General features: G+C 34.9%; 1 protein-coding gene across 8 annotated transcripts in view; it reads left to right on the forward strand.

The window, feature by feature from the left end:
• YAP1 (Yes1 associated transcriptional regulator) overlaps positions 1-25,528 on the forward strand; it is a 109,339-nt gene that overhangs the window by 57,151 nt on the left and 26,660 nt on the right. For 4 of the 8 annotated variants that reach the window (XM_054592436.1, XM_054592440.1, XM_054592438.1 and 1 more), the window contains exon 4: positions 15,092-15,211. In XM_054592436.1, coding sequence (XP_054448411.1) covers positions 15,092-15,211 — 120 coding nt within the window. The remainder of the gene's footprint in view (positions 1-15,091; positions 15,212-25,528) is intronic. The other 4 variants (XM_054592437.1, XM_054592441.1, XM_054592439.1 and 1 more) reach the window with 1 other exon arrangement.

Consider the following 25,528-nt stretch of genomic DNA (forward strand, 5'->3'; position numbering starts at 1 on the left):
TTTGTGAAAAGATTTTGAAAGGTGAGGAAAATAAAAATAAAAGGAAATTTTAATAATTCAGTAAGAAAATGCTTTATTTTACTTTACATTAAAATGTATCTATACATATAAACTCTGTTCTATTGAATTATTTGATATGATTACTCAGTAGAAGTTCTATTAAATTATGCTTATAGCATATTGATTTAATAGCCTTTTGATGTATGCTTGGTATCTATATAAAATAGTTGTACAGCCCTGGCTCAGTTGGCTGGACGTTGTTCTCGAAAGTGAGGGGTTGCTGGTCTAATTCAGGAGTTCAGTCTCTGTCGCATATGAGAGGCAGCAACTGATTGATGTTCTCTCCCTCTCTTCTTCATTTCCCCTTTCTCTAAAAATAAATAAATAAAATCTAAAACAATAAATAAAACAGTTGTGCATACTGAGAGTTGGGTAAACATTAGTGATTTTTGTGTTAGACATTAGAAAATAAGGACTTGGGGGAGAAAACTGGTATTTTTCCTTAAATCAACTCTATCTATTTAAATGAAGATACTAATTTTTTTTTTTTTTGTAATAGCCTGTTAACAGTAACACAAACAATTTAAGATTGCTAAATCTTAAAGCAGCAGTAAAGTCAAGAAAGTATACTTTGATAATTCGAAAATAATTTGATGTCAAAGCCTGTTTAGGAACTATTTAGGAACATTGAAAATTACATGCTGTGATTTAAATTAAGCAAAATCAATTAACCCAATTATCTGCTTTTTAAAAATGTATGTTTGATAACAATCTAAAGTCAAACATGTTATTACCAGTACATTTTAAGGGATCCATTATTCTTGTGTCTTAAAGTCAGGCATTTTTTTTTGACTGATACCCAAACCTACCAGTGTAGCACTTTTAGATTTTCCTGAATCTGCATGGAATTTGTAGGAAATACCTCAACATGGGTGGAGAAAAATGCCCTAGACAGAGAAAGATGATACATGTTAGAGGAATGTGCTAAACACCTATCATTGCAGTGGGGAAAATGTTGAGGAGCAACCAGAGTAGTACAGAGCTGCCTCAGTGTTTGCCTGTTATCTCTGTCAGAGCACAAAAGATCATATGGGAAAGAAAAATTCTTACCAAGAAAAACAACAGGTTGAGAATAGATGTGAAATGTAAAAATGATAGGTAAAAAGTAAGTATAAGGTTTTCACAGAAACGGGCAAGGATGTGTGACAAATTGGAAAGCTGACAGTAGGTTTTGAGAGTTGATAATTCCTACTTCATATGTTGTAATTCACAAACTTCGAAGTTCTACTTTTCACCTTTGGAGTGAGCTGTAAAGAATCTAGTCAGGGTTAAGATTGAGGGCTCTTGGAGTTCGGTGGATATGAATTTGAATCCCACTTCTGTCACATAGTGCCTGTGAGATCTTGGACAAAGTACTCTCCCAACCTGTGCCTGTTTCTTCACTTGGAAAATGGGGATAACAGTACGATAACATTGAACATACAGGGTTATAGTGAAGATTAAATGGTACAATACATATAAGGTGATCATCAGTACATAGTTAGAAATAATTATTATAATAACAGTAAACAGTGCTTGGTATGATACATTGCATATACTTGTGTAATAGATAAGTAAATGTGATTTGATCTGATATTTTACAATTTAATCAGTTTGTAGAAACTGGTAGCCACTGTTTCTTCATTTAAAATAATTTTAAAAATCTGTTACCACATTGTCTCCGGGGCTACATTAACGTGAATTTACATGAGTCAAAATGTTTCTGATTTTTGGAAAGTTAATAAAAGGGAAATTTTTCGTTATCTGAAGCCAGGGCATATGGAACAAAGTTCTACTAAAATGTATCGACATTTACATAAAAATAAAATGTATTTACAGGAATGAAATTGTAAGAAAGCCCAAAGTCAGAGCAATAAACACAGCAGGAAACTCTCTTTGTATTACTTAATCTCAGGGTCTTATTCTAAATATCTTTTTTTAACCAAATTGTTCATTTCTTTTTTTCTCATCTGGGAATTTAGATAAATTAAGAAAAGATGGTCACAGGAAAGGGGGTAATAGTAAAAAGCAAAAGCATAATAATATGGAAACAAGCACCATTTTCCTTGTTTAAAAATATGGGCCAGTACATTTTATTTTAATAAAAGTTGCAAATAAGCAACATATAGAGAATATGAAGATAAAAGGATAATATTTAAAGAGTATAAAGAAAAATTTTGATACATTAGTATTGTTGCCACCAGATCTTTGAGTAAAATCAGCTATTTGGTAGGGATGCTTAAAAATAGAAGTATCTCAAGAAAAAATAGAAGTATCTCTGTTCAACTTTTCTTCTGTGACTATTTGTAGAATTTTGGAAACTTTGTTTTGGATTAGAGAGAATGAGGAAGAAATTACAAATTATTTACATTTAGGAACCAAATAAATGCCTGCTTTATTTCTTCTCTTGGTAAGTGTTAGAATATTATTTTTGTCTTTCCTACTGATTTCTAAATCCTTCTGGCTACTCTATTGCTACCATAACTGTATGATTCATAAGAGGAATATTTGTGTGAAAGATTAAGATGCTAATTCTTTAAAAATGATATCCATAGACTACCATATATAGGCAGCATGAGTGAAATGAAATAAATCCTGTAACAGTAGACAGTTTTCCAAAATAATATTTTCTTTTGATGTCAATAGGTAAGGAGGTAATAAAACTTTAGGTTAACGTTTTAACAAATGGTCATTGCTGTATTTGAACGTTCTGAAATCTAAATGAGCTTAACAGAAAGCTAATCTTTTATAAATGTACTACTAAAATTCTAAGGTATTAAGTTAAAAATCTAAAAAAATCAAGTTACACTGAAGACCATCTGAAGTGTTATATATTAGCAAGTTCTCTGAGCTTACTTACACTTGGCCTTTTTCTCTAGGAAGTTCATCCATCTGTAACAGACAAATAGGAAGATGATTTTTCACAGTGTCATAGTTTCACCTTGAGACAATTGAATTGTTCCCTTTCTAAATCATCGATTCCACAAAAATGTCCTACTTTGTATTAGGTACTGTAATGGCCACAGGGATTGAAGAGTCAAATTAAAATGGTCCCCGCTCCCCATATAATTATAACAATAAATGTTCCTGCAGACACTCAGGTGCTGAGAAAATGGAGGAGGAACATGTGAATCAAGTACTTGGGAAAGTAGAGAAGACATCTTTAAAAAGCCAGAGGTTCATTTAGTCATTCAACAAATATTGAATACTTAACATGTGCCAGGCACTATACCAAATCATGAAAATACAGAAGATAAACAAATATATGTGTCAGATATTTAAAATGGAAAGAGAAAAATAAACCTAACGGGTTCAAGGGAGATATTTTAGATAGATTCTCCAGGGAAGGCCTTTGTAATTGATGTCTTTTGAGCAGAGATCTGAATGGCAGATCTTGCAGATATCTGGGGGAAAGGGGAAGAATGCATAACACAACAGGCAGTTCGAAGGTGCTCAGGCATGTTTAGGGAACAGCAAAGAGGCCACTGCAACTAGAGCAGAGCTGGTGAAACATAGCATGGAAGGCCATATTGTGCAGGGACTTGTAGGTTTTGAACAGAGGAGTGATATAATGCAAGTTTTTTAAAAGTAGGGAGATTAGTTAGGGGACAGTTGCAATAATTCAGGGGAAAGGATGGACCAGTGTGGTAGCAATAGAAGTTGTTGGATTCTGGACCTGAATTTTAGTAGGTGAGCAGGAGTTAAGTTTGCTGAAGAAAAGAAAAGGCAGAGGTAGTAGTCTGTGAGAGATTACTGGGGCCCGACACCCCCAGCACTACATAACTAGTGGAATGGTGAAGGGATGAGATTGAAGACATATACAGAAAATTTCTGTGTGGTCAACTAAGAGTTTAAGCTTTATCCTGAAACATTTTGGGAAGACGTTAAAAATATTCTTTTCTGGGGTCCTTCCCCTATGTGTTCATCTCCATTTTCTAGATAAGGAAAGTGAGCATCAAATGGATTAAGGAACTTGTTCAATGTTAGAAGGCTAATAAGTATTGGATCCAAGACTTTGAACCAAGGTCTGTCTGAATCTAAACCTTTTACAGTTTTTTATTAACTATGCTATCTTTCTAGAGTTTATTATAAGGCTAAAATTATATTTAATTTCATTTAAAATGTATCAAAAGTGATCTCTTTTTAACCAAGTAACCCACCAAATGGTTGTTTGCTATATTGGTAAAATTTTAATCAATGGTAGGTAGTTCTATAAAGGAGTTTAATAAAACAAGTGAATCTTCTTAGTTTTCTGTACTTTTGATCAGTGGTTTCAGTTTGTAATGTGTGGAAGAATTGCCTGGGGGTTTGTAAAGTGCAGATTCTGACTAATTAGTCTGGAATGGAACCTGAATGAGATTCTGCATTTCTAATAAGTTTCCATGTGGTGCCAACACACTGGTTCATGGATTGCACAGATAAAAGACTAGAATGGAAACTTAAAACCCATAGAATCATAAATGATCTATTTTATTATTCCTATTTTTATTTTATTCCTATTTTCAGTTGGAAACCTTTACTAAGTGCCTAATACATGTGAATCACTTTTATCTCATGAGATCATATTTAATATAAAAATCCTGCAAAATGATGTCAACTTTTAAAAAACTGAGGTTCTGAGAGACTGCGACTTGACCAAGATCAATCAGTATTCTTGCCACAGATAATTTCTTCATTATTTCCACTCAACAAACTGGTTGTGTTGGGTGGCAGTGCTGAGCTCTGGGGATACCAAGACATAACAAATCAAGTGCTTATTTGCAAGCCTTAGAGCCTGATGGTTGGGGGTGGGGGTTCAAATGGTTAGGGTACAGAGAAGCACCTGCTGTGTTAGGGACATGACCATAGTGGTTGGGGGTACAGTATGCTAGTGAGGAGAATGCAGGCAAGTCGCTGTGCCACAATTCCAACCTCAGCCTTCAGATGGATAGACCAGAGTTTCACCTTAATCTACTATACTGTTCATTGCGGTTTAAGTACTTTGGCAGAAGAATCTTCTTGCTAACTATAAGACTGAGGAAAAACACCTGAACTTGAGGGGAGAAGAAAGAAATGAGCTGGCCATTACTCTGAGGCAAATAGGTCTATACACAAAAATGACAGCCCAAGCTCATGGTTTAGAGCTTTGTGCCTTAAGTCAATTTTCACCTTGAGAATAAAACTGTTAACTGTGGAAACCAGAAGAGAAATCATATTTCTGTTACCAAGAGTTGATTTTATTAACTGCTTTTTCTTTAATAAATGTACTTAAACATACGTGTCCCATGTCTAGCTTATTGAAGCCGTAAAAAAGTTAGTGACAACAATATTTAATATATGTTGTACATGATAACATTTTCCATTATGTCTAAAAATTTTAGTAGTATGGGCAGAACTTTATGAGGGATTGTTTAGGGCTTACAAGGTCAAGCATATGAATTTTAGATGTTTATGTTTATGGAAGACTCCTTTGCAAACAAAACTACAGAAGAGTCAGGAGCGAATATATTTTAGTTTCTATATATTCTGAAAACCATTAAGTGTGAGGATCAAAGTGTATCACAAACTGACCTGGTGATAGTTTCTAATGTTGCTATTTTGTCCTTAGCAACCTTGCAAAAATGAACGTGTTCCTGTTCTTGAAATAACGAACTCTTTTTCTGTATTCTATGGCAGAATGATGAATTCTTCCCATATCTATATTTAACTCAGTGTAGAAGAGCAGATACAAGACAATCTGAAGTCAGCATCCAAAAATCAAAACAAGTGCAATTTCAAAAGATAAGTGGGGAAGAGACTCACTAGTAGGACAGAATTGAGAGAAGCTTCACAAAGATAGAGTATGAGGATAGAGTGGAATTTCAGTGGGTGAAAACAGCGGAGGGTAGGAGGAGACAGTCTGGAGGATGGAGTGCATTGGGGATGTCTGTGGAGGTAAAAAAAAGTCCATGAAACTAAGTACAGTAGGACCTCGGATATGCTATGTGTTTGGTTCCACTCCACAGCGAGATGTATTGCAGTAAAGTGAGTCCTAATCTCTTTGCCGGTGGAGGGTCTTGCCTTCAGTTTGTAAAAAGTACATCTGTGAAGTACAGTAAAGTTAGGTATGCCTGTACTAGAAAAGCAGGAATGAACAAGCCATGCAGCTGGGGAGGGGGAGAGTGGCTAACATGGAATGAATTACTAAATTACTTAGGTGATGGAATCATCTTACCAAAGAGAAAGCACTTGATGCGTAAGAGAGAAAACCATGTAGGCAAAGCCCTCTTGAGGAAGTGGCATTCAGATTGAGGAGGTTATTAGTAGGAGTTAGCCAAGCAAGGAGGGCAGGTTAGAAGAGTTCCTGCAGGGAAACCCTAGAGAGGAGAAGAGAAGAGAGGGAGGGGTATGAATGATAGTGTGAATGCTTTCAGGACCCACGCGGTTCTGTGTAATGCCGGACTCTAGAGGACCTTGAATAAATAAACCAATAAAGATTTGAAAATTTTTCCTTTGGGCCTTGGAGAGCTCTGAGCCGGAGAGCTACTTCTTCAGAGGAGGTGATGCAAGATGATCTTAATGTAGCAGTTGATTAAGACCAATTTGGGGGCTACCATTAAAATTTAGTCATGGAAATGTTCAAGTCTAAAAGTTTTATTTGAGGAACAGATGCAATTTTTGTTTTAAAGTAAAATCCACTCAATATTGGACATACTTTGCGATGTCCAGTTGGTGGAAAAGAAAGATCACTGGTGACACTGAGAAGTATTAAAGATGTAGGAATCATCCACATGAATATGGTTGAAGTTATGGGATTTCATGAAAATTCTAGGAAGAGAAAAATTTTTTTTAAAACACTACTTTTATTTGTAGTGTAGTTCTGAAGAGCTAGAACTGTCTGGGTTTGAATCCCAGTTCTGCCACTGACTACTGTGGACTGAGTGATTTTTGGGCAGCTTTCTGTGCCTTAGTTTTCTCATCTGTATAAAGTGAGAATAATAATAATAGTTATATCACAGGGCTGTTAATTAAGTTAATATTTACTTATGAAGAACTCCCAGCAATGTCTTGCAAGTAATAAGAACACTTTGTGATTCATCATAAATACAAGAGACCAGATTTTCAAAAAACTGACCAATGATTACAGGATCATTGCATCTATTCTTCCAGCTCCTCTTACAGTCTACGGAACTACTTATTCATAATCCTGTATTTGAACTACTCATCAGGGTGTGTTTAGTAAGCTTTTGGTGTCCTGGGGGTGACTTCTTTATTTCTGAATTATCGGGCAGGTGAGAGGGAGAGAGGTGGATCAGTGAGAGGGAGAGGTGGATCATCTAACTTGTGGTGTAATCAAGACTTTCTTGTTTAATTAGATATTGCAGATGGTTTGTTAGTCATTACTAAGGATCCTTAGGCAAGAGCAGGAAGTTGATGTTGAGTCACCTTCAGTGTTATGACATGGAGTATTTTGTTTGTTTTTAAAATATTGCAGGAAGTTAGTAATTTGCTGTAGTAGATAAGTTATCCAACCAGTAGTAGTAAATCCTACATAAAAGTTTATTTTCCCCAAGGATAGATAATTCTTATTTATGAATTACTTTAATTATAGCCTACTACTGTCTCTTGCTTACCTGTTTCAAATATCTTACCCTTTTACTTATCATTAAAATGCTGACCTCTTTCTCATTTCTGTCTTGATTCAGGACGTATGTTTTATCTTCTCTTCTTTCCCAAAAAGACTTTGGTGTGGTGGTCAGGCATGATATTCCAGCTTTGAAAAACTCCCATATCTTTCCCATATCTAAAGACCTACCTTTAGTGTATATAAATGTGATATGGGATGAAAATGTTTATTGCCCACATTGACTTGTCCATGAGTTTGAAGAAATTGGTATAACCCTTTAGTCTTGGCAGTCCCTTTAGGGCTTACCCATTCAACCCTTTATTGTTTGAAATGACGGGTAGTTTTCTTTTCTGGTTAAGTCTGAATAATAAAAACAAAATAGACCACTGTACCTCATTCTTTGCCTATCTGCCCCCTCCATACCGGCCTCCTTAGTGTTCTTCAGACTGGAATGCTCATGCCCCAGATCATCACATGCAAGGACTTGGATTGTGTTGGGATTTCAGCTTTAAGGTCACATTCTCAGTGTAGCCATTCTTGGTCCACATGTCTTTTTTTATTTATTTTTTTTATTTTTTAATTCTCATCCAAGGATATGCTTATTGATTTGAGAGAGAGAGACATCAATATGAGAAACATTGATCAGTTGCCTCCATATGCACCCTGATGGGGGATCAAACCCACAACCTTTTGGTGTATGGAACACTTCAACCAACTAAGCCATCTGGCCAGAGTTTGGTCCACTTTTCTAAAGACCATTTCCCTTTTTTTTTTTCCCATTCATGCTGCTTTTTCCCTCTTCACTACACTTACCATTAGCCATAATTGTCTTGTACATATCTGTTTGTTCTACTGACTAGAACATAAGTGCCATGAATCAGGAACTAAATTGCTCGTTGCTATCTCCAGGGCCTAAAATAGTGCCTGAATATAGTAGGGGCTCAATGAATACTTCTTGAACAAAAGAATTTGTTATATCCCAGTGCCTTTGGTTTAAGTGATACCAAATAATAGAGAAATTGAACCTACATGGAAAGAATAAAACAGAGTATTTTGTTTCACAAACATAAATAAAGGATTTTAATTGAATTTCATTTGGATTGCATTAATTTCCACCAACAGTTATTCCCACCCTTTCAGAGAGTGGTAGGCACTCTATTAGGCAGTAATACAGAAAGATATATGCTATATACACCAACGTTCAGGTATTTCACAGTCTAGCCTGGAAGAAAACAAACACTAAATTAGATTCAAGAAGCAGTTCTGTACCAGCTGAAGAATTCTAAGTTGGTATCTTAGGCCAATGGTTCTCAGAGTGAGTTACTGACTGAATTAGAAATTCTAAGTGTGGGGCATCTGTTTTAACAAACCTTTCATGTGATTTTGATGCATATTAAACTTGAGAGCCACTGTTTAGATCATCTTTTGTAAATAAAATGTTGCTACTTACAATTTCTTCATTTTATATACTCCATATTGGAGAAATTGTAATATTTATGACACACTAAAATCAGAATACACATTGAACTTAAAGGCATCCGTCCCTGTGGCCTCCTCTTATAAACTTTGTGGGAAGCCCAGACTTCCTTTCTTCCTTGAACTTACTGACCTCATTCAGTTCTAGCTGTAGCCCAAACAGATGCTCAAATCTAACTTTCAGTAGCCTGTGCAACTTGATGATTCAGAAACTCTACCAGTCTTGCTCTATTCTGCTGTTCATGGTTTATTCAACGGTTAGTTTATTTTAACATGATTACTTAGTATTAAGTCATTGAATTTCTTCTAAGAACGATTTAAGTTAAAAAAATTTTTTCTGATGAATAAAGTCCAGATCTATATTGTTATATTTAAATCACATTTAAGGTTGAAGTTTTTTTAGGTTTTTTTTTTTTGTTTGCTAATACTAAAGATTCAGTTGTGGTTCAGAGCTGTTAAAAAGTAATATTTCCTTCTCTACTCCTTTGCCTTTGATTCATACCTTTATTTTATATAAAGAAACATCCCATTTTGGACCATCTGTTTCCACATAACATTATACAGGTATGGGCAAAAGTAGGCTTACACTTGTGAGTACATGAAGTAGTTTATTCTTTTATTATTTATTAATCATTGTGTTTATTTTTATTACAACTCTAAACCTACTTTTGACCACCCCATATTTTACCAGTATGTTAAATGAAAGACATAAATGAATATATATAAAGCATTTTTTTCTGTTAGGCATATTGAATTTGCTATATATTTGAGTGCTTATCAAATTAATTATATGGTAATTAGTCCATTTCATATGCATATTATTTAATTTTTTTGAAGTCCATAATGTTTTCTTTTCTTTATATATATTTTTTCTTGATTATGCTATTACAGTTGTCCCATTATTTTCTCCCCTTTATTCCCCTCCACCTGCACCATTGCTCCCCCAACATCCCCCCCACCTTTAGAGCATGACCATGGGCCATACATATAAGTTCTTTGGGTTCTCCATTTCCTATACTATTCTTAATCACCCCCTGCCCCCACCTATTTTGTACCTACTATTTATGCTTCTTGTTCCGTGTACCTTTCCCCCCATTCTTCCCTGTCTCCCTCACCTCTGGTCTCCATTTCCTGTTCCTCCATGATTCTGCTCCTGTTCCAGTTGCTTGCTTAGTTTGTTTTTGTTTTTTTAGGTTCAGTTGTTGATAGTTGTGAGTTTGTTGTCATTTTGCTATTCATAGTTTTCTTTTCCTTAGATAGGTCCCTTTAACATTTCATATAATAAAGGCTTAGTGATGATGAACTCCTTTAACTTGACCTTATCTGGGAAACATTTTATCTGCCCTTCCATTCTAAATGATAGCTTTGCTGGATAGAGTAATCTTGGATGTAGGTCCTTGCCTTTCATGACTCTACTTCTTTCCAGCCTCTTCTAGCCTGCCAGGTTTCTTTTGAGAAATCATATGATAGCCTTATGGGCACTCCTTTGTAGGTAACTCTCTCCTTTTCTCTTGCTTTTTAGATTTTCTCCCTATCTTTAATTTTGGGTAACTTAATTATGATGTGCCTTGGTGTATGCTTCCTTGGGTCCAACTTCTTTAGGACTCTCTGAACTTTCTGGATCTCCTGAAAATCTATTTCCTTTGCCAGATTGGGGAAGTTCTCCATTTTTTCAAATAAGTTTCCAATTTCTTGCTCTTTCTCTTCTCCTCCAGGAACCCCTATGATTTGGATGTTGGGACGTTTAAAGTTGTCCCAGAGGTTCCTAAGCCTCTCATTTTTTTTAAATTCTTGTTGCTTCATTCTGTTCTGGTTGAGTGTTTATCTCTTCCTTCTGCTCCCAATCATTGATTTGAGTCCTGTTTCCTTCTCTTTACTGTTGGTTCCCTGTGTATTTCTCCTTGTTTTACTTTGCATAGCCTTTACTTTTTCCTCCATTTTTGTGACCATATTCAGCCATTTTTGTGAGCATCCTGATTACCAGTGTTTTAAACTCTGCATCTGATAGGTTGGCTCTCTCTTCATTGCCTAGTTCTATTTTTGGCACTTTGATCTGTTCTTTCATTTGGGCCATATTTCTATGTCTTGGCATGCCATAAATTAAATTTTTTAATTAAATTAAAATTTAATTATTTAAGTAAGTTAAATTTCTCACCATAAATTAAAAATATGGTGAGAAAGTAGGCAGCATTGCTACAGTTTATGTGTACTGCATTTGTCTCTCCTTTATATCTTCATTTCTAAAATTAGCACAGCTAGTGGTTTGGTTTTGATTGTTTATGGTCTGTAAGATCACTATTGGTGAAAAGGTTCCTGAATTTAATTTTTGAAGTCTGTTGTTTTTAGTGAAATACTAAATACTTAGTGATTTATGTGTGATATATACCTGATATATGACTTACGTGATAAATACTTAATGATTTTAAACTCATGTATAAAGAGATAAAGTCCCCATTCCACTTTAAATTTAATGTATGGAAGCACCTGAATAAGTTTTGGGGAACGTATTTATATCTTTGGGATGCAGTGTATATTACGGTTTAAAATCAGCGGCTCTGAATTCAAACTGCTTGGGTTCATATCTTCCCTCTACCTTGGGCAAGTTATCTTTCTGAATGTCCCTGCGTTTCATTTATATGACAGGATAAGAACCGTGCCTAGCAGTAGTGCTGCTGTGTTGATTGAGATGAGATGATGTCACCACGGTGTGACGATAGTAATGGAGCTGTGGTAGAGGTGCTGCTGCATAGGCACCCGAGGGATTGTGCCTTGCATTATTACGTATAACGGCGTGCATAAATAAATAAATAAATAAATAAATAAATAAATAAATGAAATCATAAGCAACTCTGGCATCCAACACTGGAAAATAAGGATAAATGAATTCTAATTATCCATACTGTAAGATCTGTGAAGCCATTAAATTAAAAAGAATGTGAAACCTATGTGCTGTATGGGGGAAAAGTGCCCATAATACATCAAGTGAATAGAGCAAGAGTGGTGCAAGCAGAGCATGACATCAGTGGGCAGGCATATGTTTCAGAATGTACACAAGAAAAATCCAGAACCTGTCACGAAACTGAGGCTGTTTAGTTTTCACCATGGGAATACGGGAAATTTTTGCTTTCTTTGTTATACATTTTTGCAATTTTTAACTTTTTTTCAACTTTAAATAAACTGTAAAAATGAATGCAGTGATGAACACAAGTTTAAGGAGTGAAAGGCACTAGATTAATATTCACATATTGTGTTTATAAACATATCAATTGAAAATAATAAACATACCACATGATTTTAAGCTCATTTATAGCAAGTTCAAAGTATTAAAGGGCTGGGCATTTATTCTTCCATTAAATATTTATTGAGCAATTACTCAGATACAAGTCTACAGTTAATATATGAATGACCTGGTCATTGCCAGAAGGACAGGCTTGTAAACAAGTAATTTCAGCTCTATCTGTTAAGTGTTGATACAAAGTAAGAAAGGAAACTGATCATTTTGTTTGAGGTAACCAGGGAAGGCTGAAGTGAAAAGGTGACATCTGAGCTCTAATAAGTTTGTAAGGGCTAGGCAGAATGTGATAACAGGAATAGCACATACAAGGAGGTGGCATAATTTTGGGAAAAGTTGGAGTAGGGGTGGGAAATGGGTGTGTGGAGAAGACTTACTAAGAAAAATGAGTCCTGCTGGTATTTACGTTTTGGTGGTATAAAGGAAAATGTTTTTAAAGGCAATGAGTGACATAAAGGTTGATTAGGTAATACTGTAAGAAAAAAATGCTGATGGTGTTTGATAGAAGACACTTGGATGGGAGGAGGAGATGAGAAGTTGGGCACCAGGGAAGGAGGCTGTATAGCAGTAAGGAAAAAAAGGTGGTGTCCAGTGGTGGTTGAATTCTTAGAGAGGAACTGGGACAGATTAGTCAGAATGTAAGTGGCATGGGCGAGCAGATAGGGAAGGTTAGTTTGTAATCAAGATACCGCTCTTGGTTCTAACTCAGCTAAGGTGGAGAGTGATACTGGGACTTTTTGCTGGGGAGGAGGTTGTTGTTTGTTTGTTTGTTTTTAAAGTAGGGAATCCATGTACTCAGGCAGAGTTGACAGCTATAATGATGTCTGTTGGGATTATTGAGTTGAGGCTTCCAAAGGCATCCAGTGACTGCAGGTGACATATTTGTTAGCATATTTTAGGAGCTTAGAATTTTAGTTACTTGTTTTTCAAAAGCATTTAATATTTGAGCTATCTTCATAAAGGTAATAGCAAACCATTAGTAGTCAGTTTTGGAGGTTCTGCCTCCCTGGTGGGGAAATAGAGCCCAAAGTGATAGTGAAAGCTGCTGAGCAAAGTGGTTTGGTTTATATGTGTTAAACAAGTTGGCTTTCATTCACCTTTTAGTAAACATGGGATCCCTTACAGCAGATTTCAACTCTGGGCATGGTTAGCATTGTGTACACAACTGCACATCCAGGATTGGAGGAGGGTCTTCCCCCAGTGGCTTCTCTAGGATTTCATGTGTCTGCATTACCTAACAAGATGTTGCTACCCATCCACCCCCTCCTCAAAGCAGCCCTTCTATAATGGTCTAGTAGCAAATGGGTCTGTTCCTGATACAAATGGAACTGGCCTAGAATTAGTGCTTTGGGTCCCACGGGCTTGTGTGAATGATCTGTTTACCAATGTTATTTATTCAGCATCACTCGTAAGGCTGTCTTGGACTGCCACTATAGAAAGAAGGAACTTGTTCTGTTTTTACCCAAGAAACATACTCACTCTCTTGTCTTAGATGTGGGACATGAATAAAAAGAAATGTAGTTATATAATGAACAAAGGCTCAGGAATTAGGCTGCTGGATTTGAGTATCACTTTTGACACTAATTAGCTTTGTGAGGTTGCCTCAGTTTCCTAATTAAAATTGAGATAATACTGCTGTTTATGTCATTGGTTGTTGTAAGGATGAAAGGAGTTAATGTATTTAATATATTTAGAATAGTGTCTGGCACACAGGAAAAACTCAGTTCATGTTGGTCCACAGATAAAAAAGTTTTAGGCATTTACTTGGACTCTATTTCCAATGTGCACTTGCCTCTCCTAACTCCCTATGTGGATGGGAAGTGGAAGGGGGATGCTGAGGATAAAAAGGAATTGAGGAGGAAATATGCTTGAACCTAGTCATTTATTCTGGGTCTCTCTTTTCGTAGCTATTACCTCCCAAAAGCAATTGTCTAGCTTCCATACCCTCATAAAGATACAATAATCTTCTTAGACTTGCTGTGTACAATATGATAGAGATAAGAACAGTACTTTCTCCTGTAGTCCTGTCTCCTGGATGTTGTTTCCTCTTTCCACCACTTCTTCCTGAGAAATTTGCCTTCCCAAAAATTTTAGGACTTACCTATTTGGTTTCAAAACTCTGACAAACTTAAACTCCCAGCCACAACCCTTACCTTCTAGCAACTTTTGAGCTGTTTAAACATAAACTTTTTTTGAGCTATAGTTTTCTCTCTTATAGTTTTCTTGGTGTGAGCCCGTCATATAAATAATGGAAATAAATGGAGCTTGGCAAGCTTAGCTACAGTGTGCTTTATATTAAACAGAATGTTTATGATACTTCAGATCATTCAGATACTTTCAGATACTTATGAAAGCACTTGGATGTATTACTTATTAAAGAACCTTGGAGTCCCAAGGAAGGTGCTGTCACAAAACTGGATTAGGGGGGTAGTGCCTGAACTGTAGCATTTTGTGTCTTGTATTAACAGTAATAGTAATTATTTAGGTCATGACTTCCAAAAGGATTTTTTAAAAATCTGACTTTTATTTTTTCTCTCTGTGTCTTTGGTATATAGGTTTACCTTTCTTCTCCGAATTTGTTTTAATAAATTGTTTTATGTCCAGATGTATTTTCTTCTTAAATTAGTATCCCTCTTGCTTTTGAAGATTCACCAATTAAAAACCAACCATGTTGTTTTTTTTCCCCCCTGTATTTATAGGTCCTCTTCCTGATGGATGGGAACAAGCCATGACTCAGGATGGAGAAATTTACTATATAAACCATAAGAACAAGACCACCTCTTGGCTAGACCCAAGGCTTGACCCTCGTTTTGGTAAAGGTTCATCTCAAAACCTTTCTAGATATTTTTGATTACTATTTTTTGTATGTGAATTTGAGAACATTCATTTAAATAAAATTGCATTGCTTTATAGTATTAAAAAATGACTGCCCAATCAACTTTTCCAGAACTGTTTTTATACCTTTTACTTTAAACCTGAGAAATTCAGGTCTGAATCAGCTGATTAGCTTAGACTTGGGATGTGATTGAGGGAATGTTGTGGTGGCTGACTAACCAAAATCACTGTTCCTTTCACATTTTTGGGAGACACAGTAATTTGTTTAAAATGAGCTCCAATAATAATCAGGTTGTCTTGCTGCATCAAAAACCCGGGATACCAAATTTTGTTAGTGACCTGATGTCTGCCTGTGCTTAATTTCAAAGAGCAATGAGTACCATCTTGTGGCCTGGGTATTGGAGTGTTTTCAAACCTAAATGAGGGGTGGGCACTGTCGCCTAGAAATAAGACCAATGACAGCATTTTTCCTGACTCTTCTGGGCTTTTTTTAAAGTAAAGGTCCTTTTCTTTGTTTTACATTTAGGAAATAAAAGGCCCGTATTCCTCTCCAAATCACATGATTAAATCACCAATTTGCAGAAAGGAATACCTCTCTCCCAAATGTGCACATTTTGATAATAGTTTATGAACCCTTTAATGCCTTTTTATCCAATTTTTTTCACCGTTTTCAGTTTCTTCAGTTAAGTTTCTAAGATATTTTTCCAAAGCCATGGAAAAATGACTCTAAAAAGGAGCAGATCATTGTGGTTTCAAAGTTTTCGTCTTGGACTGAATGCAGCTAAATGAAAACAATGTGCAGATCACTGAGTAGGTCAGACTGAGGGGACAGGGAACCTTTGAAGTTTTACAGGGGTTGACCTAACAACAACTGTGGGGCCCTTACGGGAAGGAGGAATTAACTCTGTGAATGCCATCAAAACACAATCCTGGGGTGGGGCAGGGAGAAGAAAACTACGCGGAGCTGGTTGGTAAAATAACTTCCCTGTCAGGAGCATTGTTAACAGTTCTCCCGTGTCTTTATATTCTTTTAAAGAACCCCAACATTTGGGTTTGGACTAAACTGGGCAGCTTTATGGATTGTGCCCCCTATTCAAATGAAGTTAAAAGTGGGATCAGGGCAGAGACTCATTTTGACAGATATCTGGCTTGGCTTAAATGCTACCCTTTGAGCTTCAAGATCTATTTAGGTGTTAAAAAAGTTACGTGGCATGTTAATAATTTGCAACTTCAGATTCTGTTTAATACTTGAATAAGTCCTTGTGGTTGAAACAGGAAACTGAGCAAGGTAGAGAATTTAATAAATATTGCCATTTGTATGGACTGAAACGATAACAGCCATGTTTCCTTAAATCATCTTTAATGAATTCAGCTTGTCCACGTTTTGGAAACTTTTTAAAATGGTACTGTGGTTTCCTCCCCCACCCCCCTCCCCAATGTAAGGTTATGAAAGATGATGATTAACTCTTAGCTAACTGCAGCATCAGGAATTGGAACAAAGCTGGGTTGTGTTTTTTTTTTTCTTAAAGTATTTTCAGTTATAACAGTGAAATAAAACAGTTTGGCTGCAAGCTTCAGTAGATTCACTAATTGTACCCACAACTTGTTCTTTTGTTTTAAATCAGAGAAAGTACAAAAAAAATTCTTTCTTCCTACCTCCAACACATATGTACACAGAGCATACAATTAGATATGCCAAAAAAAGTTTCATAAAATTCTCTTATTGCCTTTAGTTTCCCTTTTCAGGCCCACTGTGTATGTGTATTCCAGACAGGCTTGACAACATGCCAGAGCTTTTTATTTTGTAGCCCGACTTTTAATCTGTTCCAGACCTTTTCAGTCAGAGAGCTCAAGTGTAACTTAAGGGGGGGGCAGGAAAGAAAAAAAAAGTGTGGGTTTCTCTGATCTAGAGTGACAGCAAATAGAGACGAGCTGTTAGCTGCTGAATTTGAAGGAGTTTTTCTTGAAATCTGAAGTTGTATAGTGGATTGTTTTTGTCTCTGCCAAAAAATATAAACTATCCCCTTTCTGACCTTTTGAGCCATGGAGACACAAATCAGTGGTAGGGTAGCGCTTTCATGGTTTTGGATTTGTTTTCCTGTATACCCCAAATCTATATTAAAATATTTACCAATTCTTAGGTTAAATCAAGCTGACCTATGTCTTTTGACATTTTAGAATGAAAGATAAACTTCTGTATAAGCTTAACTTTATCACTCAGCTCCTTCAAACACCAGTCTCTTGTATTTCTCTTCTTTATCAGATGTTTTAGGTTACATTTAGAAAAATTTATCAGTTCATCACATCCCACATGAAGTTAATAAATTATCCATATAATTTCAGGAAATTAAATAATAACCTGTTGTGGATTGGTTCTTTTTTTATCTGATTTTCTTGTTCTTTAACATTTAAAAAGAGTATATCTTTGATATTTATGTTATTTTAAGGAATTGATTAGTAATTTGTAACAAATCATGAAGTAACATCCAGTAGCAATAAGGACTCACTGATATTTATTGGCTTTGAGAAAAGGAGGGCTTTTGTTTGCTTGTTTTTAAGGAATAATATTAGGAATGTTTTTTAACCTGTATTAAAGAAAATTGATGCTTGAGTATTATGTGGGCCATTAAATTAAACACTCTTTTTTCCTAGAGATTTTATACTTGTAAACATGGAGTCTCAGGTTTAAACATTTCTTTGTACATTGTAGAATTATTGTTTTATATGATACATTCATATGAATATCTTCCAATGAAAGCCCTAATGAAAACACACCAAAAATAATTCCTTCTCTTTAGAGTGAAAGATCTACTCCAAAGCCAATGAACTGAGCTTTTATGTAATGTTATTGTTCCTATTGTTTATATAAAGGACATTAAATAGTGCTAGCAATATGTTTCTGGAAATAAGTGCTGATAACACCATTGGGATAAAGGCATTTTTAGTGTAAATAAAATATTGAAACCAGAGATTTGGCTAAAAAGTATATCAATGAACAATCTAGTATGGCAAAAACAAAATATCCTTTAATTCCTGACAACAATTCTGTGCCTAGAAATTCTGTTCATGGAAATGTCAAAGGTGATTAAAATCCAGATGTTGATTTTGGTCCTTTGTTTCAGTTTCCCCAAACTTAACTGAATGGTGTATGTGTGTGTGGTATAATTTTCTAAAATATTAAGAAATAAAATTAAAAGAATATGTAAATATATCTATCCATATAATTAAGCCCTAAACCCTAAAGTTGTTCAGCCTATTTTATCAAAGTTAAATATTTTGCATCGGTAGTTTTATTAAAATTGTTAACTGTTCAGACTTTCATTAATCTTTTCCCTTTAAGACCAAATATTTCTAATACTGTTATGTGTAATATTTTACTTTTGATGAAAGTTCACCTAATGACCAATTAAATACCTAAGTTTTGTCTCTTAAAGATGGGGGTGGGGAGGACTCTAAAGGCTTTAGGAACTAAACTTGTAACTCTTTTAATGGAGTCTTGGGCAGATAGAATGTTGACATCTAATCATTTGAATTCTATTAAAGTAAGTATCTTAATATCTGTGTTAAAAATGAGGGTTTTTTTGTTTTTGTTCTTTTTACCCTCCTGTACTCTTTCCTGGTTAACCTAAATTGTCAGTATTTGATTGTGGGCTATATTATTTTCTTCTTACAATAGGGGAAGAAAAGATGTTTTTAGGTAAGGAGAGCTAAACTAAAAATTTTTAACAGAAAAACCTCACAAAATTTGGTCCTGAAAAGGAATTTATAATTCCTCTAAACATTTCTCAAAAGAGGAGGGGTATATTCTGGGCACTGCAGGACAGTCAGCATCCCTGGCTCTTGCCCACTAAATGCCATGGTGCTAGCCAGTCATTGTGACTCCACAAATCAACAACATGTGTTGCTTTGGTTTTTTTTTTAATACTGGGAGAAGTAGGGAATATTGCCCCCAATCTGAATTCTAAGATCTAGGGAAATTGTGACCAATCCAAGGTTATATATTTAAGTGACAGAACTAGAATCTGAACTTCATCTTTTGACATCTAGAAATATAAGATACTTAGATTAAATTTAGTTAATCTTTCAGAAATACAGCCAATTCACCAATACTGATACATGGCAGTTTCAGAGGGAAGAAAATGACAGTAGTTAATGCATTTACTTTGCTATATCGTGACTCATCTTGAGGAAATTACTCAAAGGTAATGCACTTCCAATTACAGAAGAAAAATTATAAGATATATGCTTGAAGCAGACTCCGAAGCCATGTAGATGAATTATCATGCTTCACCTCTATCATTTTACTAAGAGATTATCTTTTAACCTCTCTTTTGACTGGAAGCTTACCACATTATAAGCAGTTCATTTATTTAAGGAAATTTTTAGTGACAAGAAAATATGTGTTCCTTTATTATCCAGAAATGTACTCTCCTTCAGATTTGTGGATACAGTTCTAATCTCAGAAGCATTCTTTTCTAACTATGATTTTTCCTTTTTTTTAAACTGTATTAGAAGTACTTAACCAGTTTACTCCTCTTCTCTGGATGCCTTTCATTATAGTGTTTTATATGTATATTGCTCAGTGATAAAAACAGTTATCCCATTGCTTTGACCTGACATTTTATTTCATGTACCCTCCAAAAGTAATCTATAGTAGAAGTTAGCTGGCATCCTTTTTTCTATATGGTAGTTATATACAGTCTGGGGCAAAAGTAGATTTATAGTAGTAAGTACACAAAACAGTATTCTTGTTCTTTTATTAATTATTGCATTATTTTCCATATGAACAACTGTAAACCTACTTTTGCTCCACCTTGTAATGTACTGCATTCAAAAGAATTAAATCATGATGTAGAACAGTTTACCTACTCAACTGAGAGTTAAGAGACTCAAGTTCTTCTGGTAACCAGCTTGTTCAGAAACATACCTGACTTCTCTTAATTGGTCTCTTCTGTAAAATGTGACTGTATTATACTAGATGCTTTTAAGAATATTTACAATCCTTAATTAAATATAATATGCTAGATTATGAATTCTTCAGTGACTGCTTTGGACCCTTGCTTGAGGTTATTTCTAAATAGCCTTACAGATTTGAGTTCATTTAAGTTTCAGAGATACTTTTGAACTATTTATTGTACTATTTTAAGTTTAGCTTTTGGTTCTCTGGTCACAGCTGGGAATTACTTTTGAAGAGGAGACAGGGAAATCTTGCAACCTTTAATCTAAAGATAAGCCTTATCACATGGTGAGTATGCCCAGGCTAACAAAACCCGACGGGGGATGGGCAGTGCTGGATGGAATAGTTAAGTTTTGTCTACAGTCTCAAACTCTTGGAAGCCTATAGGAGTTTAAGCATGCTTATATTAGCAGAGTTCAGCTTCACTGACTTAGAGACGGTGGTTTTGGTATGTTTTGTTTCTAAAGTTGCATAATGGAAAGCCTGGAATAAGCTGATTTGAGGTATAGTTCCAGGGTATGCAATTACTTTGAAGGCAGATTTAAAGCATACTGTTAGAGATTGTTTCTAATTGTTGCCCTGGTCCTCCTTTTTTTTTTTTTTTTTTACTTCAAAGACAGGCACTTACTGAAATGAACGTTTTATTGCATAAGATTATAGAATATCAAAGTTAGTTTAATAGTTGAGGTTTGCAGTTTTATTCTTTTTTTTTAAAATCTATATTAAATTCAGGAGGATGGTGCCAAAATAGTTTATCGATCGTGGTAAGCAATTTCTTGCCAAGGGTGAGTAGACATGTTAACAAAGTTAAATTAGTATATAGTTTTTTCTACTTGATAATGATTTGATTATGCAAATAATTGTATAGCAAAGAAATATTTTTGTCTTTGTTCACAAGATTTATTCATAGAGTTTTTTAAACTTGAAAGCTTAAAGTTACTGGAGTCACTGAATGATAATTTACATTAATGGTTTATTTCTGTTACTAAAACCTTAACAATTTTCTTTAAAAAATGAGTTGCAAGTTATATTTGTATCAACTCTGAATTAATAGCAAGTGTCTTACAAAATATGCTGAAGAAAAGAGCCTTTTGGTGATGCCACTTTTGGTGCCACCCAGAGATTTAGATACAAGAAACAGAGAAAGTTGTTATATAGACTTCCTGAGGGATAAATCAAATAGATTTCTGCTGAAATAAATCAGAATGATTTAGAAAGAAGACTGGTTCATACTTTTTGTTTTGTTTTATACTCATTTTGTTCTGCTACCCTGGTTGCTGAGGTCATTTTAGCATTCATTCTGGACTTGCTTCAACTTGGAGATTATCCTGTGCATTACTAATAGTGTCCTACTAACTAGGGATAGACACTGTTTCAGTACTTATTTACTCACTCAACAAATATTTGAGTGCTAGTTATGTACCAGGCACTATACTAACCATCAGGGAGAAGGTTACAGGCTACTAAACAAATAAGTCATTATAAAATATGTTAAATACAACGAAGGCTATAATAAACAAGGTGCCATGAAAGGGAATAATGTGGGCTGGAGGAAACCTGCTTGAACATCTGTGGCCTGAGAAGGCTATTTCGAAGAGGAACATTAAAGGACTAGAAAAAGTCTGTCATATTCTAGCCTGTATAAAAGGACCACTTTTTGTGCTTATTCATAAAAATTAAGATACGCATCTCTTCTAAATTATAACTTCCTCTGTGAAAAAGCATTAATAGTAATAGATAACATGTAATCATAAAGCTATTATTAATGGGACTTTTTTTTTCACTCCTCTAACATGAATTTATGATGGCAGGTTTATTTTAAAATATAATTCCTCTTTTTAGACCAGTAGTCTTACTATCTGAACTTTCTCTCCAAACTAGACTTTAAACTTTATTTTCATAGTAGAGAAAAAGAAAACACGGCTGTTCTCTGGGGACAGAAAGCTTGAAAGCTAGTTAGAACACTTTCTCCCTTCTCCTCCTCACCTCATTTAGCAACCCCAGAGTCCTGCCCCAAAATGCTTAATGAGGTGATGAGGAGAAAATGTTCTCTTGAGTTTTTTTAAAGCTCCATCCATAATTGTATTGTTTGAAAAATACCCTTATAATGAATTTTTATGCTAGTCTTTTGATAGACAGTTGAATTAAGAAGAAATTGACTGAAATAATGATATTTTTCATATTTTTCAACAGTTTAAAGATTTAAATATAGTTAAGTGGTCTCTAGGTTCTGCGACTTTACGTGAAATCACTTTTACCATAGGCTAATTGATATAAACAAGAATTAAGTTCCTACAGCATCTCATCAACATTATAACAAAATGACATTGGTTTTTCGAGGACGTGCTATACTTTTAACCCAGTTGTGGGGCTCTCGAGGTTGATGCTTGGGAAGGGAGAGAAGTGCAAAGTGTAGAAGAGAGTCCTTTGCTTATGACAAGACTTAAAGTTATAGATGAGGTGGACTGTTACTTCATAATGCAAAGTAAAACAACAATGAGAACACAAATTTTATTCCCAGTAGGATGGCTAATATCAAAGAGTCCATAACAAATGTTTACTAGACTGTGAAGAAATTGGAACCCTCATACATGGCTGGTAGGATTGAAAAAATGGAGCCACTTTGGAAAAGTTTGGCAGTTCCTCTAAAAGTTAAATAGATACCATGTAACCTACAAATTCCATTCCTAAATATATATATATATATATATATATATATGTGCAAAAAAAATTGAAACCATACATCTACACAAAAAAACCTGTACATGAATGTTTAGAACATCTTTATTCATAATAGCCAAAGCATAAAAACACAGATGTCCATCAGCTGATAAATGGACTAACAAAATGTGGTATATCCACACAATGGAATATCATTTGCCAGTAAAAAAGGAATGAAATGCTGATACCAAGCAAGGATGAATCTTGAAAACATCATGCTGTGTGAAACAAGCCAGTCACAGAAGACCACATATTGTTTGATTCCATTTATGTAATGTGCACAGAACAGGCAAATCCATGGAGACAAAGTAATTCGTGGTTGCCAAAGACTGAAGAAGGGGCAATAGAAAGTGTTCTGCTAAGGATGTGGTGTTTCTTTTTAGGATGATGAAAATGTTCAGAAGTTAGATGAGTGGTGATCTGTAAATATATAAAAACTGTTAAAAGTGAATTTTATGCTTTGTGAAATATCTCAGTCTAAGTAAAACATTTTTTAAAAAATCATTCCTGGCATGGCATTATCATCAAGTGTTGGGAAGCATCTTTTGCCTATTAATAATAAAAAGGTATAATCAGTCATTAGTTTAGGACCCTGGTCTTTTGTTCTTCTTGTAAGAGATTTTCAGTGTGTATCAAATAGAAATTTCACTGAAGAACCATCAGCTTATATTTAAATACATATATGAGTTACGTGAATAGTAGATTATTCAGTTCCCTAGTTCTTGTAGTAAACACTTACTTAGCACTGGGTGTTTTGTGTTTTATGTTTATTGTTTTAACACTGACAGATGGCCTATTAGTTTGTGTTTTTAGACAACCATTCATTTCCTTTAACAAGTCTATTATTTTGCAATTTTTAGTACCCTTGTAGGTATGGGAAAAACTTAAGGTTTGTTTCTAAATGTTATGAACAAATTAATATAGCCATGTTAGTATGTAAAAATGTAGTGTCCAAGACTTGGTAATAAAGTAAAAAAGTGCTTTTTTTCATTATGGGAGATTTGTTACAATGTTTTAAAAGTTCAAAAATTATTTCTAATTTTAAATTTATACTTTATCAGGGTTTAATTTCATATCCTAAAGTTTATGCTTGATTCCCAGATCTATAGTTCTTTGTACTATTCCATGGTTGAGGTTACAAATTATGTAAATGTAAAAACTGTCTGAAGTTTCACAACTCAGATGTTTGGAATGAAATTTGGGGAGATACCCGTGGTGATGACCTCCTTTCTTTTTGAGAAGCTGATCTCTTATTTTTCCGTAATTGCTGAGTGGATGGTTTACTACCATAAAGCTGTCAGGACTGATGTAAGTAAAACTTGAAACAGTTACTATTTCATAGTCCAGGCTGCCAGAACCTGAATTTTAAAACATAGCATATGAAATTTTTAAAATTCTGTCATACTTTAGGGATTTTTTTCTCTTTGCCTTTTAGAAATTTTATTAAAACTGGAAACATAGATTTTCAGTAGTTGATCATGGAGAGGAAGAAGTTGGTAATGCTGTTCTTTTCTAACTGCCCTACCCCCTTCCCCTAGGAAACAAAGCCTGTTTTGTTTCATGCCTGCTTGTGAGGTCTCTGCTGCACCCCATGTGGGTGCACTGCTCTGTGCTTTGTTTGAAATGCTTGAGATACTCAGAAGGTAAAGAACAGGATGCTTCTGGAGAGGGATAAATCCCAGCTTCAGTAGATAAACAAGGTTGTTTGAATTGGTCATCTACATGAGTTCTTTATATGGAAACCTTGTAGCACTGCTTGTATCCATAGGTAACAGCATTTAGGTAAACACAACCTAAAATGATCACCATGTATTAGCCAGAAAGGCTGTTGCTGTTGCATATTTTGTGGAAATTTCTGTTTAATTTTGCAGAGTTGTTTTCTTTATCTTTTGAACTTAGATTTGCAAAAGACTTTACCCATTCAGTATGTCATCACCAGTGGTCACTGTCATTAATGATGACTGCTTATGGCTTCTAATCCTTGGAAACTGGCTGGGAAGCAGAGAGTATTTACCTCTTTATTTTCATGCAGTTTTATTATTGCCCATTAGTTTTTACAGAGAATATACATCGCTTTTATTAATTTATTAAACACTGTAGAACTTAATAAAAACCCAGTACAGAAAGCTGAGAAGGTTTCTTACCAGATAAAATGTTTTAACAATGCTATAGCTTTAAAATCTGTTTTGAAGTCGATGTTTTACAATTCTAACAGTCCTTAATTTACTAATGAGCTATTTCCTAGCAGTTATTTTTTTCAACTTTATTTATTTAATCTGCTTGGAGCTGAAAACATTTTTTTCCCAATATTGTTGTTTACTCTAGGTCTCAGTCTATGAGTTGTTCACTGTATGTAGTGGATTCTCAGATCATGCCCCTGATTCATATTTAATTCATACTATCAAACTTGATATAGCAAAATGTATAAAAAATATCTCTGTGGGAAATATGTTGAGTGTCCTGGAATGCCAGGAACATGTTTCATCAAAACAAGGATCCCTAAGGGGGTTGAGCTAAGGCTCAGTCTCCACCACCCATTTTTTTCCATTTAGATCTTACAGGACAGATAAGTGTACATATCTTTGTGAATCATAGAATACTTTGAAACTGTGAGTGGCATGGT

The sequence above is a fragment of the Pteronotus mesoamericanus genome, unplaced genomic scaffold (assembly GCF_021234165.1).
Source record: "Pteronotus mesoamericanus isolate MK-2021 breed Mesoamerican mustached bat unplaced genomic scaffold, CSHL_Meso_final scaffold_36, whole genome shotgun sequence".
Lineage (NCBI taxonomy): Eukaryota > Metazoa > Chordata > Mammalia > Chiroptera > Mormoopidae > Pteronotus > Pteronotus mesoamericanus.